At 46.6% G+C, this 16,720-nt stretch overlaps 1 protein-coding gene across 14 annotated transcripts in view; it reads left to right on the forward strand.

Moving 5' to 3' along the window:
- The window catches only part of TNS1 (tensin 1), a 262,454-nt gene that overhangs the window by 198,686 nt on the left and 47,048 nt on the right, over positions 1-16,720 (forward strand). For 10 of the 14 annotated variants that reach the window (XM_069075165.1, XM_069075166.1, XM_069075167.1 and 7 more), the window contains 2 exons: positions 95-1,678; positions 10,995-11,081. In XM_069075165.1, coding sequence (XP_068931266.1) covers positions 95-1,678; positions 10,995-11,081 — 1,671 coding nt within the window. The remainder of the gene's footprint in view (positions 1-94; positions 1,679-10,994; positions 11,082-16,720) is intronic. The other 4 variants (XM_069075168.1, XM_069075170.1, XM_069075171.1 and 1 more) reach the window with 1 other exon arrangement.

Consider the following 16,720-nt stretch of genomic DNA (forward strand, 5'->3'; position numbering starts at 1 on the left):
TCTCTCTCTCTCTCTCTCTCTCTCTCTCTCTCTCTCTCTCTCTCTCTGTCTCACACATGCACACTCACGGATTTCTCTCTTCTCCTTCTTACAGAGGTGGTGGGACACACCCAAGGTCCGCTGGATGGCAGTCTGTACGCCAAAGTGAAGAAGAAGGACTCTCTGCACGGCAGCACAGGTGCGGTCAATGCTATCCGCCCCACTCTCTCAGCCACCCCCAACCACGTGGAACACACTCTGTCAGTGAGCAGCGATTCAGGGAATTCCACTGCCTCCACCAAGACTGACAAGACCGATGAGCCGCCGGGCCCCCCCAGTGCTGCTGCATCCCTGAGCCCTGAGGAGAAGCGGGAGCTGGACAGGCTGCTGAGTGGGTTTGGCTTGGAGCGGGAGAAGCAAGGGCCCATGTACCACGCCCGGCACCATCTGTCCCGCCAGCACGCGGGACCCGCTGCCCCCTCTTCTGGACGCCATGTTGTCCCTGCCCAGGTCCATGTCAACGGTGGGGCCCTGACATCCGAGCGGGAGACGGACATCCTGGATGACGAGCTGCCCAACCAGGATGGGCATAGCGTGGGCAGCCTGGGCACTCTGTCCTCCTTGGAGGGGATCACCAACACCAGCGAGGGGGGCTACCCCGAGGCTATGTCTCCGCTGACCAATGGCCTGGACAAGACGTACCCAGCAGAACCGATGGTTAATGGCAGCAGCTGCCCCTATGAAACCCAGGCCCGCACTCCCCTCACTCAGACCATCCACGGGGCCCCCATGCGACCCTCATTCTCAGCTCAGGAGGGCCTCTCTGGGTACCACCGTGAGGGTCCACATCTGGGATGGCAGCAGGCAATGACTAATCCCCACTACGGCTATGATGCCAATGGGATGTTCCGCTCCCAGTCCTTTCCAGAAGCCGAGCCTCAGTTACCCCAAGCTCCTGTCCGCAGTGGGAGTAGTCGGGATGCAGTGCAACGGGGACTGAATTCCTGGCAGCAGCAGCAGCAGCAGCAGCAGCCACAGCAGCAGCCTCGCCCACCTCCACGCCAGCAGGAGAGAGCTCGCCTAGAGAGCCACATACCCAGCAGGCCCAGTCCCCAGCCTCAGGTGGAGGCTTCAGCCTCTGGCCTCCCTGAGTTCCCCAGGGCAGCCTCCCAGAAGGAGATTGAGCAGTCTATAGAAGCCCTCAACATGCTAATGCTTGACCTGGACCCTGCCTCATCCACCTCCCCCTTGCACAAGTCACAGAGTGTCCCTGGGGCCTGGCCAGGGGCTTCTCCCCTTGCCTCCCAGCCTCCTCCTGGCCTCTCCCTTCAGTCCCAGCCTCTGGCCCAGTCAAGATCTGGCTATATCCCGAGGGGACATCTCCAGGGAGCACCTGAACCAGCTGCCCGCACCTCCCTGGAGTCTGCCTCACCTGGGAGGCCATACTCTCCCTATGATTACCAGCCATCTTCAGCTGTGCCCAGCCAGAGTTACCAGCCCAGAAGTCCAGCCTCTTCTCCTTCTTCTTCTGCTTTCCCAGCTTCCTCAAGTCCTCTGGGACCTCGCCAACCTCCAGCAACTCTCCCTGGCCTCACAACTCAGCCTCAACTCCCCGCAAAGGAGACTGGTTCAGATCCATCCCGGACCCCTGAGGAAGAACCCTTGAATCTAGAGGGACTGGTGGCCCACAGGGTAGCAGGTAAGAACCTAAGGGACTAGGTCTTCATCAGTTTTTCCTTCCTCTTGGCTTTTGAGTTTTTGATTGACCTGGATGGGAGGAGGGGAATAAAGGAGAACCTCTGGAAAGCACTCTGGTTGGGCTATGGTGAGAGAACATCCTGTTCTTTAACATGGTATACTGTAGCTCTCTCCATCTCCAGACTTCTGCTCATGGGCTTGGGAGGAGCAATCTGGGACAGAAGTGGGAGCTGGTAAGGAGGAGATTGGTTCAGGTTTTTTACTCTAATGGGGGTTAGGATTAGGAGGTTGTTAAAACTCACCAGACAACTCAGAATGTCAAATTCTACTCCCAACCCTCTAGGTTAGGGGTTCTTAACCTGGGCTCGACAGTTCATGGAGAGATTATTTCAGGGGGTCTATGAACTTGAATGAGGAAAAAGTGCATCTTTGTTTTCCTGAAATTTAGCATTTCCTTAAGTTATGAATGTAGGTAACCAATGGTATTCGGAGGAGGAATCCATAGACTTTGCCAGACTGCCAAAGTGGTCCATGACACAAATAAGTGTTAAGACCCTCTGGTCTATGCTATATAGGTTGGGCTTTCTCTTGAGTAAGACTGGGACTGCCTAGGGGACACAGATCAGCATTCACTCCCATATCATCCCGATTCCCAAATTCCATCAGAGGAAGGATGTATTTCCCTGAAGAAGGAGGAAAAAAAGTGGGATGCCAGGCCATGGGGAAAATTTTTTTGGTAAAGATAAATTGTCACATTTTAGGGCAGCATAACGAAGAATTGCCACATGGATACTTGCTTGACCATTTGTAGAACCATATCTCTGGAAGGGACCTCAGAGAGTTGACCATTTAGTCCAACCCCCCCTCATTTTACAGCGGAAGAAACGGAGACCCCCAGAAGTGATGTAATTTGCCCAAGATCACACAGTGAGTTAGTAGCAGAACCAGTATATACACCAAGGCCTGCTGATTCTAAAACCCATGCTCTTTCCAGTGGACTGTGATTAACTTTTGGTAGGACAGTTGTGATTTTTCCTCCTCTTGGCACCTTCTTGAGGCATCCACTGGTTGGAAATCCTCATTGTGATTATGTTTAAGGTGGATCTAACATCAGGAGGTGGTCTGAGAAGTCTTGAAGGAAGATTTTAGGCATTAGACTGGATCTCTCAGCTGACTAGGTGCCATGGAAATTTCAGAGGAGTAGACTGGGCAGAGAAACAGATTCCGCTCCCTAACTCCCACTCCCTAAAGGGGAAGCTGAGTCACACTGTGCCAACTGCAGAGAGAACAGGCAACACTCTTTCCCTTTATGTGGCCAAGGAAAATAGAGGGAGTTGGGGAAAGATGAGGGGACAAGGGGTTCCTGATGGGATTCTGTGCCTGGGGCAGGGGGTATAGGAAAGCAGCTCCATGGATTCAACCCAGACTCTGGGGCTTGGCATCTCAGGAGGCTGAATTGGCCTCACCACTCTGTCTGTGACCAGAGAGAGATGTCTTACAGATAGAGAATCAGCTCTCTGTTGAGTCAAGAGACTTTATTAAATTCTTTGGAAGGTAGGATTTCAAGAAGTATCCCTCACTTTCCTCTTCTGTATGATGGGCATGTTCCTATCACAGGAGCTCACCTCTTCCTTCTGTATAGAGGACCTCACCATTGATCCCTGATACTTCAAACTGGTCCATTTTACTCCTTGCAAGCAGGATTCCCTAGTACAAGCACACAAGGGGTTTGACCTTGAAGATTTCCAGTGCAATATATACACATTTAGAAGATGCTGTTTTGGGGAAGCCAGGATTCATTCGAATCAGATGATTCTTGTTGGGACCGAGGAAGTTACTTGAGTCAGAGATTCAAACTAATTCTAGTCCTATAGGTCTGTCTAGTTCTAGATCTGTCCTGAGTTTGGGGAGCTGATCTAGGTAGAGGATTCCGGTATGGTTAGATGTTAGGCTCTTGTATGATCTAGGGTTGGCACATCAGAGCTTAGCCTAATCACAGAACATAGAACATCAAACATGGAAGACAGAAGGAACCATCAGATAGAATATCACCACCCTCACTTTATAGTTGGGGAAACTGAGGATGGGGGAGTATCATCAGATTTTTAGGAAGAATGAGGAATTGAACCCTAGGTAGGAAAAGATCCTCTTGGGAATTGTGGGCATTTAGGAATGGGGTGTGGTTATGGAAGTAGAAAATATTTTCAGAATATGTATATCAGCCATCCTGGACAGCCAGAAGAATTTCTGGTTTTATTTATTTATTTGCTTTTTGGAGGGCAATTGGGGTTAAGTGACTTGCCCAAGGTCACATGGCTATTTTTTGTGCTAAGTGTCTGAGGCCAGATCTGAACCCAGGTCCTCCTGACTCCAGGGCTGGTGCTCTATTCACTGTGCCACCTAGCCGCCCCGAATTTCTGGTTTTAATGATGAAATTTAGATTTCCAGGGTAAGTTCAGGTATTCATAGCTCTTGGGATCTAGAGATGGACAATTAAATTATATTCAGTTTTACTCAAATCAACAGACATTTATTGTTTGCTATGTGTTAGCTGCTGGATTAGATGGTAGGGCCACAGAGATTGAAAAACAGCATTGCTTCTGCCTAAAAGGAGTTGGTAGGGGGATGGGTTCAGATTCACAAATATAGAGATGGGAAGGAGTTGAAAGACCATTTAATCCAAATTTTTCAGATGAGGAAACTGAGGCCCAAGGAAATTAAGCAACTTTCCCAAGGTCACATAGATGGCAAACTTCAGAGGTGGGATGTGTTTATGGATAACTGTAATATGTCAGAAAATGACTAATGCACAAAAGAGATGAAACATAGTGGTCCAGGGAATTCATTCATGGACTTGGGGATCATTTTGAGTTAGGTGAAAGGTAGGGCAGACAAAAAGTGAACCAGCCCCTACTCTCAATGCGCTTACAAACTAAGCAATGGGAGAGATGTTTTGGAGGTAGCATCAATAGTACTTGGGAACTGGTTGAATTTGATAGTGAAAAAGAAGGAAGAGTACATTATACAATTTTAAATGTCTAGTCTGGGTAAATGAGAGAAAATGGAGGGGCTATTAACAAAAATAGGTAAGAAAGGAGGAGGAGGGACAGGTTTTGGAGTGAAGATAATGAATTCACTTTGGGACATGTTGAGTTTGAGGGATGTTGACAGGATGCTGCATGTATCTAACAGGGAGTTAGAAATGTGGGATGGTCAAGAGGGAGAGGGGAGGTCTAGATTCTGGAGTCATTTGGATGAAGGTGATAATTGAAGACCTGAGGGGGAATTAGATTACGAACAGAAAGAGAAGAATAAAAGCCCAGTGGCATAGTTGTACACAAGCAACTGGAGAACCCAGAAGAATGAGAAAGAAGGATCATTTGGGGAGGCAAGGTGAGACAATAGTGCCATGGAAGCCAAGGGAATCCAGTGTCAAGGTGGTTACCTTCCAGAGAGCAGTGGTAGAGATTTAGGGATGGAAGCCAGATTGAGGAGGTGTGAAGGGTACTGAGTGTCTGCTGAGGAAATGGAGGAAGTGAGTGTAGACTCCTATTTCTAGCCATTAGATGATCATCTGCTGTAGAAAAGAAAGGGAAAGGTCTTAGAGAAGGTATGAGGAGCTAGGATCAAGGGCCCATTAGAAAGAGTTAGCCTGGGCAAGGAGGGGAGGCACCCCATCCTCAGAACCTAGGGAAATGGAGGAGATGGGAGAAGACACAGAGAAGTTCTGACTTGTGGAAGAGATGAGTTTTGGGAGCTTAGAATGGATGACTACATTTGTCTCAGTAAAATAGGAGATGAAGTCATCTGTTGAGAGAGAAACTATGGGGATAGAATCAAGTGCTTTAGGAAGGAGGAAGAGGTTTTGTAGAGATATTGTGGGGAGTGTGATAGAAAGTCAATAAGAGAATAATAAAAGGATTGCTTTGTGGCAGTGAAGGTCCAGTGTATGTTAGATTGCAGAAGTTTACAGTGAAACCCAGTCAGCATGGCCTTGTCCTCTTTTGTTCCCCTTCCTTTCCATCTCTGGGAGTGGGGAGGGCTTGATGCATCTTGAGGACTGGGAACCTTTTAACTTGAGAATAAAAATAGCAGATGTTTATATTACAATTTAAGTTTTACTGAATGTTTCAACTATATTATTTCATTTCAGCCCTGTGAGCTAGGGGGGCTATTATTACCCACATTTTACAGATAAGGAAACTGATATGGAGAGAGAGAGAAAGACAACTTGCCCCAGATCACATGGCTAATAAGTGTCTGAGGCAGGATGAGAACTAAAGTCTTCCCGACTTCACTGCCCAAACCAGAACACAGAGTATATGCATACACACATACATGCATACATACATACATACATGTAGATATCTGTATGTGTGTAGGGAAGAAGCTGGCCCTGGGGGTTACCTTCTCCAGGCTGCTATCAGTGAAAAAAAAAACCTAAAGGGAAAGAAACTGTATTGGAGGAGGTCATGTTTTCTATGGACTGAGCCAAAGATAGGTCCATGATGGGGAACTCCATACTTTGGCATTCTGGTTGTCTTTTGGCCTTTTCCTACCATCTTTGAGCTTGGAGACCCTTTTCAAGTTGAGGAATGGAAAACGCACAGGACTTGGAGGTGGAAAGTCTAGTTCTGACATTTTCTACCTGGGTGATGTTGGCAAGTCACTTAATGTATTTGTGCCTCAGTTTCCCAAACGTAAAATGGGGAATGATAATTATACCATCAGGAATGTTGTGACGATATTCCTTTGTTAATCTTAAACCTCAAACCAGCTTTTCTCTGGAACCCTTTCCTCTCAAGGTTTTACTCAAGCTTTTCTAGAAGTCAGCTATTGTTTACTGCCTAGGCTGACATCCTCTTCCAGTCCCTGCTAGGGAGTTGCTCCTTGAGTCTGTGGCCCCATCTTCCATTACTGTCACTTCCTCTCCTTTTCAGAGGCCAAGACTCTCAAACCCTTTCAGTCCTCTGGCCCCCTTAGGCCTGGCAGAAAAGACTTGATGGAAAGGAAGGGCATGTGGCTGGCACACAGTGTCCCCCTTCTCATTCACTCCTCAGCTGACCTGAGGACAAAATGTGTAGAGGGGGTAGCTATTTATGGCCCCATACGGCTATAAATCTCTTTGGTCCCCAACCAGGCATGAGTGGAATTTCTTACATCAGCGGTTCCTACTGCCACGACTTCCTCTGCAGCCATACAGGGAGTCTGATCATCATGTAGTAGAACTGAGAGTAGAACAAGATGTATATGGAATGGAGAAATTAGGGAAAGGAATCCTAACTGGAGAGAGAAGCATGAGCAAAGATATAATGGTAGGGAAAACCCAATGAAGAGTCTGGTCTAGCTACAACATTACTGGCACATGTAAGGTTATCTTTGGAAGGAACGCTGGAAAGGTTGGGAACATACTGTACACAATATAGACATTGCGTAGGTAGCAGGGAACTGTTGGTTTCTGAGTGGGGGGGGGTAATATAGTTAGAACTGTGCTTTAGGAAGATGACTCTACTAGCTTGTGAAGGATAGATAAGAGAGGGGAAAGATTGGAGACTTTTGGGAGCAAGGAAAGAAAACAAAGAAAGAACAGTCAAGAGAGGAAGGTGATCCGGATAGTGCATTGTTACAGGTAGACTCATGGAGAAGAGAGTAGACAGTAGACAGGGTGTAGTTAGTGGTGTGAAATGCTACAGAAAGACCAGGGAGAATGAGGACTGGAGAAGGTCCTTGGATCTGACTTAGAGGAACCTTGATAGCTGTGAGAAGGCAATTTCAGAAGCCAGATTTGAGGGGTCAAAGAATAGGTAGGGGGTGAAAATGGTGGTGAATATGGATGACTGTTTTACATAGTCTAGCTGTTAATGGGAAGGAAAGGAAATGTTCATTTGAGGGGCTTCCAAAGTCAAGAGAAGGAGATTTTCCCATTTTTTTTTGAGGATAGAAGTGAACTAGCCATGTTTGTAGAGGGATGGGAAGGTGTCAGTGTAGAGGGAGAGATTTAGGGAGGGAGTAAGTACTAACGATATATCTGACAAATTGTCATCCATCCTTTGCTTGGACATGTTCAGCGAGGAGGGGCCCACTCCCTTCAAAGGCAGCCCATTTTACTTCAGGATAGCTCTAAATTATTGAGATTTCCCTTATGTCAGTCTTAAACCTGCCTTTTTGCAGCTCTGGTCCATTGTTTTTATTCTGCTTTCTGGGACCAAGAACAAGTCTAGTCCTTTTGCCATCTAATGGTCCTATAAATACAGGAGCACAACTGTTCTATAGCCCCTAAGCCCTCTCTACTCTAGGCACATAATAATTCTGGTTCCATCAGTTGCAGTCCTTCACTGGACAGTCTCTAGTTTACCTATAACCTGCCTAGGCATGGACAATGTGCCTTTCAATTTCACTTTTTTTGGCTGCTGTACCACACTCTTGACTCACATTCAACTTGTGGTTTTTCTAAAACCTGAAGGTCTTTTTTCAGAGGATGCTGTCTAGCTTTATCAACCTCATCTTTTCCTTGGGAAAATTGACTTTTTAAACCCAAATGTAGTACTTTTCCTATTAAATTTCATCTTATTAGATTAAATCCAAAATTTCAGCCTGTCATAATCTTTTTTGGATCCTAACTCTGTCATCCAATACGTTAGCTAGCCATTCTTGTTTGTGTAGTCTAGAAATCGGATGCGCATCAGCCATGCTTTTATTCATTGGTAGCACAGGCCTTCTGGACCTCCACTAATGACTTTTCCAAGTGGTCATCAGAACCCAAGTGGCTACTGCTTGAATCTGTTTTTTCAACCAGTTCTGAACCTATCTAAATGCACTATTGTGTAACCTATAATCTCTTAAGCCCCCAAGAACAGCACTGAAGACTTTGTTCAATGCTTTGATAAAATTTTGGCAAACTGTATCTTTTGAATTTCCATGAATTAATGAATACAAAGCATTTATAAAGCTCTTATGATGTTCCAGGCACTAACGAGAACTGAAGGTACAAATATTTTTAGAGAGACAATGTCTGCCCACGTGGAACTTGTATTCTAATAGGGGAAGATAACACATAAAAGAAAGCTGAAATGTTGGGGGCAGGAGGGGGAGTAAACAAAGGTGCTGGTTGAGGTAAGGTAGAGGTAGTACATAATGCAGCCAGGAGAGGAGTGAGACATAGTGGCCTGGTGCCAGGACAGAAAGGCAAATAGAGTACTGAAATGGGGGCTCTAGGAAAAGCAGTCCAACCAGAGGGAGAGGCCGAAGGGAGAGGAAGGTCCTTCCAACATGTGAATTTCAGGCTAGAGTGAAGCTGTAGGATGAATACATTTTGGGGGCATAGTAGAGGAAGTCCAGAGTATGGCCTGGGAGGAGCAGGTCAGAGCAGCAGGGAGATGGTGGAATGACTGATATGGATGGCTGGGTGGGATATGAAGCTGCAGCAATGCCTGGTGTCCAGGACAGGCAGTCCAGAAGTGGGCTAGTTGGAACACGTTCAGTCATCATTAGACTGGGTTTCAAATATCAGGGTATTCATTTCCTCAGGGATAGGAGGCACGGGTTCTGGTGGACATGGTTGTGGCTCTCCAGGTCTCTGGTCTGGTGTGGAAGGTGCTGATCCAAAGTTCAGAACGTTCAGAAAATTAAATTCAGAATAGACGTTGCCTTCATTTGTTCTTCCACTTTTTTAAGGGGATGAATGTGAAAAATGTTGTGGCTATGGAACAGATTGATTGGCCATGGAGGATGAGACAGATAGAAGACTGAAGGATGAGTCTGAGGTTGGGAACTTGGATGACTGGGAGGATGGTGGTGGCCACCACAGAAGCAGTGGAATTTGGAAGAGAGACAGGTGTGGAGGTGTGTGGTGTGAGATGAGTTTGATCTGTGAGAGAGGGAGGGAGAGAGAGAGCATGAGAGCATATAGGGAGACAGCGAGTAGACTTGGGGGCTACCCATACTTTGGGATTAAAAAAGACCCAGCAAAGGCTTGCAGCAGTCAAATTGGACAATCCTGTAGGGCATTTGGGCCCTAGCAGGATCCCCTGAACATGGTAGATCCTTAAAAAATGCTTGTTGAATTGAATGCCCTTGTTGAATCAACAAGGAGATAAAGAAAAGGGTTGCCAGGCTGTAGTGAGGGTGCAGCTGAGGTTAAGTAGTAAAAATTTCTAATAGTCACAGTCAATATGGTTTCATCCCTTTCTCTACTGATCCTAGGAACAGGAGGGGAAGTAGATGGTGGAGAGTGGCCAGTGTCAGGTCTTGGTAAAGCAGCCATAGTGGAAGGTCAAAGACACGAGGGATTTTAGGCATTAGTAAACTCATCATCGAAATGACTAGCCATTGGGAGCAAAGCAGGAAATAGACTAGGACAATATGGCGTTATCAAGGAATTGGAGATCAAATTGAACAAATGCAGTAGCAGTAAAGGAGTGGGAGAAATAGAGGTTTCCATCAGAGGGAAGCGGCTCTTCTGCAGCAGATTAGGCTTGTTTCTTTTGTGTTCTCAGAAGAGAAAGGTTTGATTCATTTACTCATTTATTCAATGGAAAGGTAGCATAGCAAAGTGGAAAGACGGTCAGCCTTAGAGTGACGTTCAAGTCTCTTCTCTTAATATGCTGACTGTGTGACCCTGGGCAAGTAAGTACCTAACCTCTCAATGTCCTAGACAACTCGAAAGCTCCAAGTGACAGAGTATTTGCCCATCTGCATTGGGAGAGGGAGTTTCATTGAACAGAGTGCCCTTCATTAATGAAATCACAAGTGGCCCCATTCATTGTAAAGCGACCACTACATGCCGTTAGATCCTGTTCTAGACACTGTGGTAGTAGCGGTGGGAGTGAATAAATAAAATAGGTCAAACAGCCTATAATGTTGCACGTCCTTCTGAGAAAACAAAACTCAATGCTCCTCTGTCCATCCCTTTTGTCCCTACAGGTAGCGCTCAGAAAAAGAGGAAGTTGGAAAAACAAAATATTCCTTATTTTGGGAAGGGTCCTCTCTGTGCTTCTCTTATGACCAAGTGGTAATGGGCCCCAGAGTTCTCAGATTCCTTGGCAGACACAAGAAAGAACCATCCTCTTAAGAGGAAAGCCTTGATGCTTCTCCCCTAATGCCATCCCATCCTTCCATCTGTGGCTGGATCCCTGGCTCAGACCTTCAACTAATGTTTATTTTCTTTTTGTTTTGTTTTGTTTTATTCCTTCTCCTTCGTTCTCTGTGTGTCCCATGTGTGTCTCGTCTGTCTTCTTGGTCACTGGTGGGATGCCTTCTTCCTCTACTTTACTCTGTTCTCCCCTCCTTCCCCTTTATTCTCCCCTCTTGGGGATCAGCATACAACGCCAAACTCCAGGGTATCCAGAAGAGTGTCATGTCCTGGCATTCTCCTCTCCACCGGCAGAGATCTTCTTCCCACTCTGGTTGGTGCACTCCCCTATACCCCACTTCCTCATTTTTCTTTTCTTCTCAACTTTTTTCTCAATACCAATTCTTTCCTTCTCTTTCTCAACTTTCCATTCATCTCCTTTTCTTCTATTTCTGCCCTTTTTTCTATCACATATTCTTTCCCTTTTTATTCTCCTTTCTCCCTTCATTCCTTCTCCCTCTCTCCCTTCACATCTTTCTTTCTTCCATCTTCTCTTCCTTCTTCTCTTTCTATTCTTGTTCCTCCTCTTCTATCCCCTGCCCCTCTCCTTTCCCTGTAGATCTTCTTCTCCCTCTCTCCCCCTCTCTCTTCCCCTTTCTCTTTCCCTCTCCCTTCCTCTTTCTCTCCCTTTTCTTTCTCCCCTGTCTTTCTTTCCCTTCCCCTCCCCTTCTCTTTCTTTCTTCCTTTTTCCAACTTTTTCTTTCCCTTTCCTTCTCCCTTTCCTCTCTGCTCCCCACCATCTGCATGTTTGAATGCTTTTTTATTTTGCATGGATGGAGTTCTAATGCACTGAACCTTGGCCTTGGCTGCTGGGGAGAGGTCTGGAGTAAGCAGACTTGGAACTCAGAGTCTCCTTGGAGAACAAGGGTCTCTTGGACTTTAGTGTCAGATACCTGCCCTCATTTATAGAAAGAATCCTGGGCAGTTCTTTCTGTACTTAACACTCTTCACTTTAGTAGTGGAGGAAGAGCTATAGAGCTTGAACCCTTGATAGGAAGCTGTACCAAGGTGGCACATGGGGCAGATGGGCAAAACAGTTAGATGGCACCTGCAAAACTAACAGCTTTGTCAATGGCCATGTCCTCTGGGTGAATGGGGAGACTTCCCCTCTCCCTGATGAGCTTCCTCTCAATGACACTCATTGATCTTAGCATCCCTTAGGTCAGTCTGACTTCAGGGAAACTCAGTGTGGGACCTGATGTGCCCCAGGCATTGCCAGCTAAATTATTCAAGGGGGCAGATTCGCTTTTCAGTTGGCTCTATGGGTCATTCATTCCTTCTATTCCTTCTTAAACTCAGCCTTTTGTCTATTTCTGATGATCTAAGGCTGGGAGGTCAGGGAAAGGGGTAGCCATTCTGGGATGAGAAAATGTTTGGTTGGGGAAGAATTTGAAGCTATTGGCTAAAAACAATCTTTTAAAATCCAGAGGAATTGTTGATGTAGGTTCTTCCTGCCTATGGACAAGGGAGAATTGGCCCTAGAAGACAAGTCATGTTTTCTTCTGTCACTTTCCACTCCCTCCTCTCTATCCAATAGTATGTGATCCAGGAGGTTCAGAACAGTTTGGGCTAAGATTGCCCCGGGTTCTAGAAAGAGCATGGCTTGGCCTTAGGGGCTGCTGGTGTGGTTGCCGTTTGTGTGGCTTTCTGACTTCCTAGCCCAGCAGGTTACACATCAAGAGACCTCTCACCTCTGGACCTCGCAGGGATGGAGCTATATCCCCAAGCCCCAGAGATGAGGAACCCAGTCTTTTGGAAACCTGAGTGCTGGAATGAAGAGTGGGGTTTGTGGGAGTGATTGGGTAGCTGGAGGAAAAGGTTCAGGGGAGGGGGGTAGTCTGTCAAGGATATTGGGGATAAATAATCTAAACTATTTTGTATAAATATGAGTACTTATATATGCAGATGTAGCCCTTTCTCCAGTTCAGCCCTTAACTCCACGTTTGATCAAAAGAGAAAAAAACTGACTTTGTAGCCAGGGAATTCTAGCATTCTTTTTTTTAAGCAATTGGGGTTAAGTAACTTGCTCAAGGTTACACGGCCAGTTATTTCTGGGTGTGGTGCTAAGTATCTGAGCCCAGATTTGATCCCCAGGTCATCCCGACACTGGAGCCGGTGATCTTACTCGCTGAGCCACCTGGCCGCCCCTAAGCAATTGGGGTTAAGTAACTTGCTCAGGGTTACATGGCCAGGTGTTTCTGGGTGGGTGCTAAGTATCTGAGCCCAGGATTCGATCCCCAGGTCATCCTGACACTGGTGCTCTTACTCGCTGTGCTACCTGGCCACCCTGGGTTCTAGCATTCTTGCAAAAACTAAGGCACCTCAAAGGAACCGTTCACCCAAACAAAGGACCCTACTGGAGCTTGGCTGCAGTCACAGTTGGGGACTACTGCAGAAATGCTCTAGTCTGGAGCTCTGGTCAACTTTGTTACCTAAAAGTTCCTAGAGCCTATGCAAGTCACCTAATCTCTCTGTACATCAGTGCCCTCATTGTAAAATGAAGGGATTGGGCTAGATGGCCTCTGAGGGTTCCTTCCATCCCTAGTTCTGTCCTTCTATTAGGAGTTTCTAATGTCTCCCTCCCTGAGACACAACATCCTCCAAAGAAAACCCTGCTTGCCACCCACCCTTTGGTAAGTAAGCATAGAGTTATGGAAAAGAACTTTAGGCTGATGTGGAGGGAACCAGAGTTCTGCTCTCAGCTCTATTGCTGACTAGTTGTTTAAATTAGGAAAACCACTGGGCTAATTTCTTCATCTGAGAAATGGGGGTGATAGTTGTATACCACTTTCCCCACCATGCCAAGGATTATGGTGAGGTTCAAGGGAGATCATTTCAACAAAAGCTCCTGAGTACTCCAGGGGGTGATAAATACCAAAGAGACATTTTAAAATTTTCTTACCAATTTTCTACTGTGGGTCCAGCCCATTTCCTCCAATTCTCTCCTTGGCATAAAACATCTAGTCTTTCTTTTCATAAAGGAGGACTTTTGCCTTTTCTTTACCAGACTAAATTATTGGACCACCTTTCCCCTTTCTTCATTAAAGTTCCACTGGTTATGTGGCTCTGTTTCCCTGTCCTGGGAGGATACTGAGAGCTTGGGCTCTGAGGGAGTCTCAGTGACCCCATTAAAACCTTACTCCTGCTTCCTGTTCTGTGTGTGTGTGTGAGTGTGTATGTGTGTGTTTGTGTTTGTGTGTTAGAGAGATAGAGACCAACAGACACAGAGAAAGACAGAAATAGAAACATAGAGACAAATAGACATAGAGTTTTAGGGTCAAAGGCAGTGGGATTGGGGAAGCAATCTTATTTGCACTATCTGTTGTTCTCAGCAACCATGTGAGAGGGTGATGTTCCCTGCTTGGCTATCATGGTCTGCATGGGTCTAGTCTTTCCACACTGGCTGAGGAACAATGAGACTCTCTTCTCTCCTCTCTGCTTTGCCTTCCCTGCCCCCTCTCCTTCTTCCAGTCCTCCTTATGGAGAGAGAGGACATGGCTCTTTGGGCACACTGGGGCTGAGTTGGGCTTGCCAAGGGGGACAACAGTGAGACACTGTGTGCAAGGAATGCAAGATGTGCCTGGCTGGCCATTGATGCAATGTGGGGATCTGGAGGGGGAGGGATTTGGCCCCGTGGGAGTGGAATGTAGGGTCTTCCCTGATCTTGCTTTTGGGACAAACCCAAAACTGTGGAGGCATTGCCTTGTATTCCCTTAGCCTTACAGAGGCCATCCCTTCTGTTTCCAGTTAGGACATGCCCCCTTCCCCTGTCCTAAGAAGACTGAGGTAGAACCATGAGGGCAGGAGGAGGAGGTAATTATCTCTATCATTCTCAACAGTCTCCAGGAAAACTGTGTCTTGGCCTCCTGTGACCATCATGTCTAATGTCTCACACCTTCAGCAGTTGGGAAGTTCTCCTTGCTATCTAGCCCTCTTCCCCCACCCCCAGTGATCATGATTACTGTTGGCAGGAGGCCAGTGGGAGAATTTTCTTTGTGAGGTGGCTAGGGAATCAATGGCCAGGGTAGATCGGAGGGGGCAGCTTCTGCCTTGAATAGGGACCCAAATGCAGGGAATTGAGTTTGGCCTAATTTTCAAGGGCAAACACCCAGCCCCCAAACGTGGGAGTTAAATGCTGAGCTGAAAACTAGAGGAAAATTTGCCATAAAGGGGGCACAGGAGGGTAGAGAGAGTCAGGGGAGGGAGCTCAGCTCTAATGCATTTCTTTTAACCTTGGGCTTGAACTCTAGCTCCAGACCCTGCTAGCTTTTCCTGATTGGGTCTCCTTTGTCACAATTATTATTAGAAAATCAATGGGAGCGTCTGTTTTATTCTGATGCTTCTGCCAGGAATGAAACCAGTGACGGCAGCTCTAGACCACTGGGGAGTTACTGGGGGCAGGGCAGGGAAAGGATAGAGAGGGGCACGGAAATGAGAATAATGGAGGGGGGAGGGCGGCTCTCCCTTGGTACTTAACATTGCAAGCTACAGGGAAGATCTCTGAATCTCCAACAACAAAAATAAGCCAAGGCAACATGTTATAGTGGGTGGAAAGCTGGCCTCAGAGTCATTAAGACCTGGATTCAGGTCTTCTGCCTCTGACATATACTGAAGATACAATCTTGGACAGGTCTCAATACCCCAGACAACTCTTTGGGACTATGTTTCAGGACAGTCACGGTATTTAGGAGTCCTCTCCGGTGATGCAGGTAGCCCCTCATCCATTGCTGCTGAAGGTTTGCCATGGGGGAAAAGGTTTGGTCCATCCAACATCCTGGGGTTCTTCCTTGCTTTCTCCTGACTTATGAGGGTGCCAGGGGAGCACTCTGCCTATCCACCTGTTATCCCTCCTTAGCCGTGTGGCCGACTCATCTTTTCTCCTTATCATCATACAATTTCTCCATGATGATCTTTACTCCTATATATCATAGTAATTACTCCTTTGTTATGTGTTATGGCCTGCTTGCCTACCATGCACTTGGGCATTGACCTCTGTGATGTATTCATTCCTCTTTAGCTGTTTGGAGGCAGGGGTGTATAGCAAGGTCTGCAAAATGTCAGTGATAGAAGGATTGGTTTTGTCTTCATGAAAAGTTTGGGGTCAGTAATGAGGATTTTTTTTAGAGGTTAAGTGACTTGCTTAGGGTCACCCAGCCAGTAAGTGTCTGAGGCCAGATTTGAACTCAGGAAGATGAGTCTTCCTGGTTCCAAGCCCAGTGCTCTATCCACTGCACCACCCAGCTGCCCCTGTCTTTGTTTTTATATAGTGGTATAGTACATTTAACTTTTTCCAAGTATTCTTATATCTATGATCTCGTTTGATCCTCATAAACACACTGAAAGTAGGAAGGCCAGGTCCTGTTAGTACCATTTTTACTGATGAAGAAAAGTAGAAGGAGAAAGTAAGTGACTTGCCCAAGATCACACAGCTAGAAAGCAGTAGAGGAACCAAGAGAACACGGGTCACTGGCTTCCCAGTTGTGTGCTCCTTACTCCGACCCTTTAGAGGGCAGTGCTGTCATCCAGCTACCAAGCGTCCCCATGCTGTGGACTCAGCACGTAATCCGTTTACAGGCTTTTTATTTAATGTCAGAATGCATTGAAGTAGACCATGTCCTCAGGCCTTGTTGGTTTCTCCTCTGCATCTACCCAACCTCTGTGTGTAAGAGAGCGTGTGTACATATGCACATGCTTTCATCTGAACTTGGCACCTGGCAGTGTCTGCTGTATGTGACAAGCTGGGAAGAGAGGCTTTCCAGCTTGTTTCTGATGGCAGCCTTCACCTCTGGCATCTGGTGGGATATATAAATCATGTAGCTGATGGTGCAGAAGGTAATTCTGCCTGGCTGCCTGTGCTCGTAAGTACGTTCCTGGAAGCATCAATCTGTGTGTGTGTGTGTGTGTGTGTGTGTG

This window comes from Petaurus breviceps, unplaced genomic scaffold, assembly GCF_028583685.1.
Source record: "Petaurus breviceps papuanus isolate PSGF00001 unplaced genomic scaffold, PetGlider_PUasm1.0 90903, whole genome shotgun sequence".
Lineage (NCBI taxonomy): Eukaryota > Metazoa > Chordata > Mammalia > Diprotodontia > Petauridae > Petaurus > Petaurus breviceps.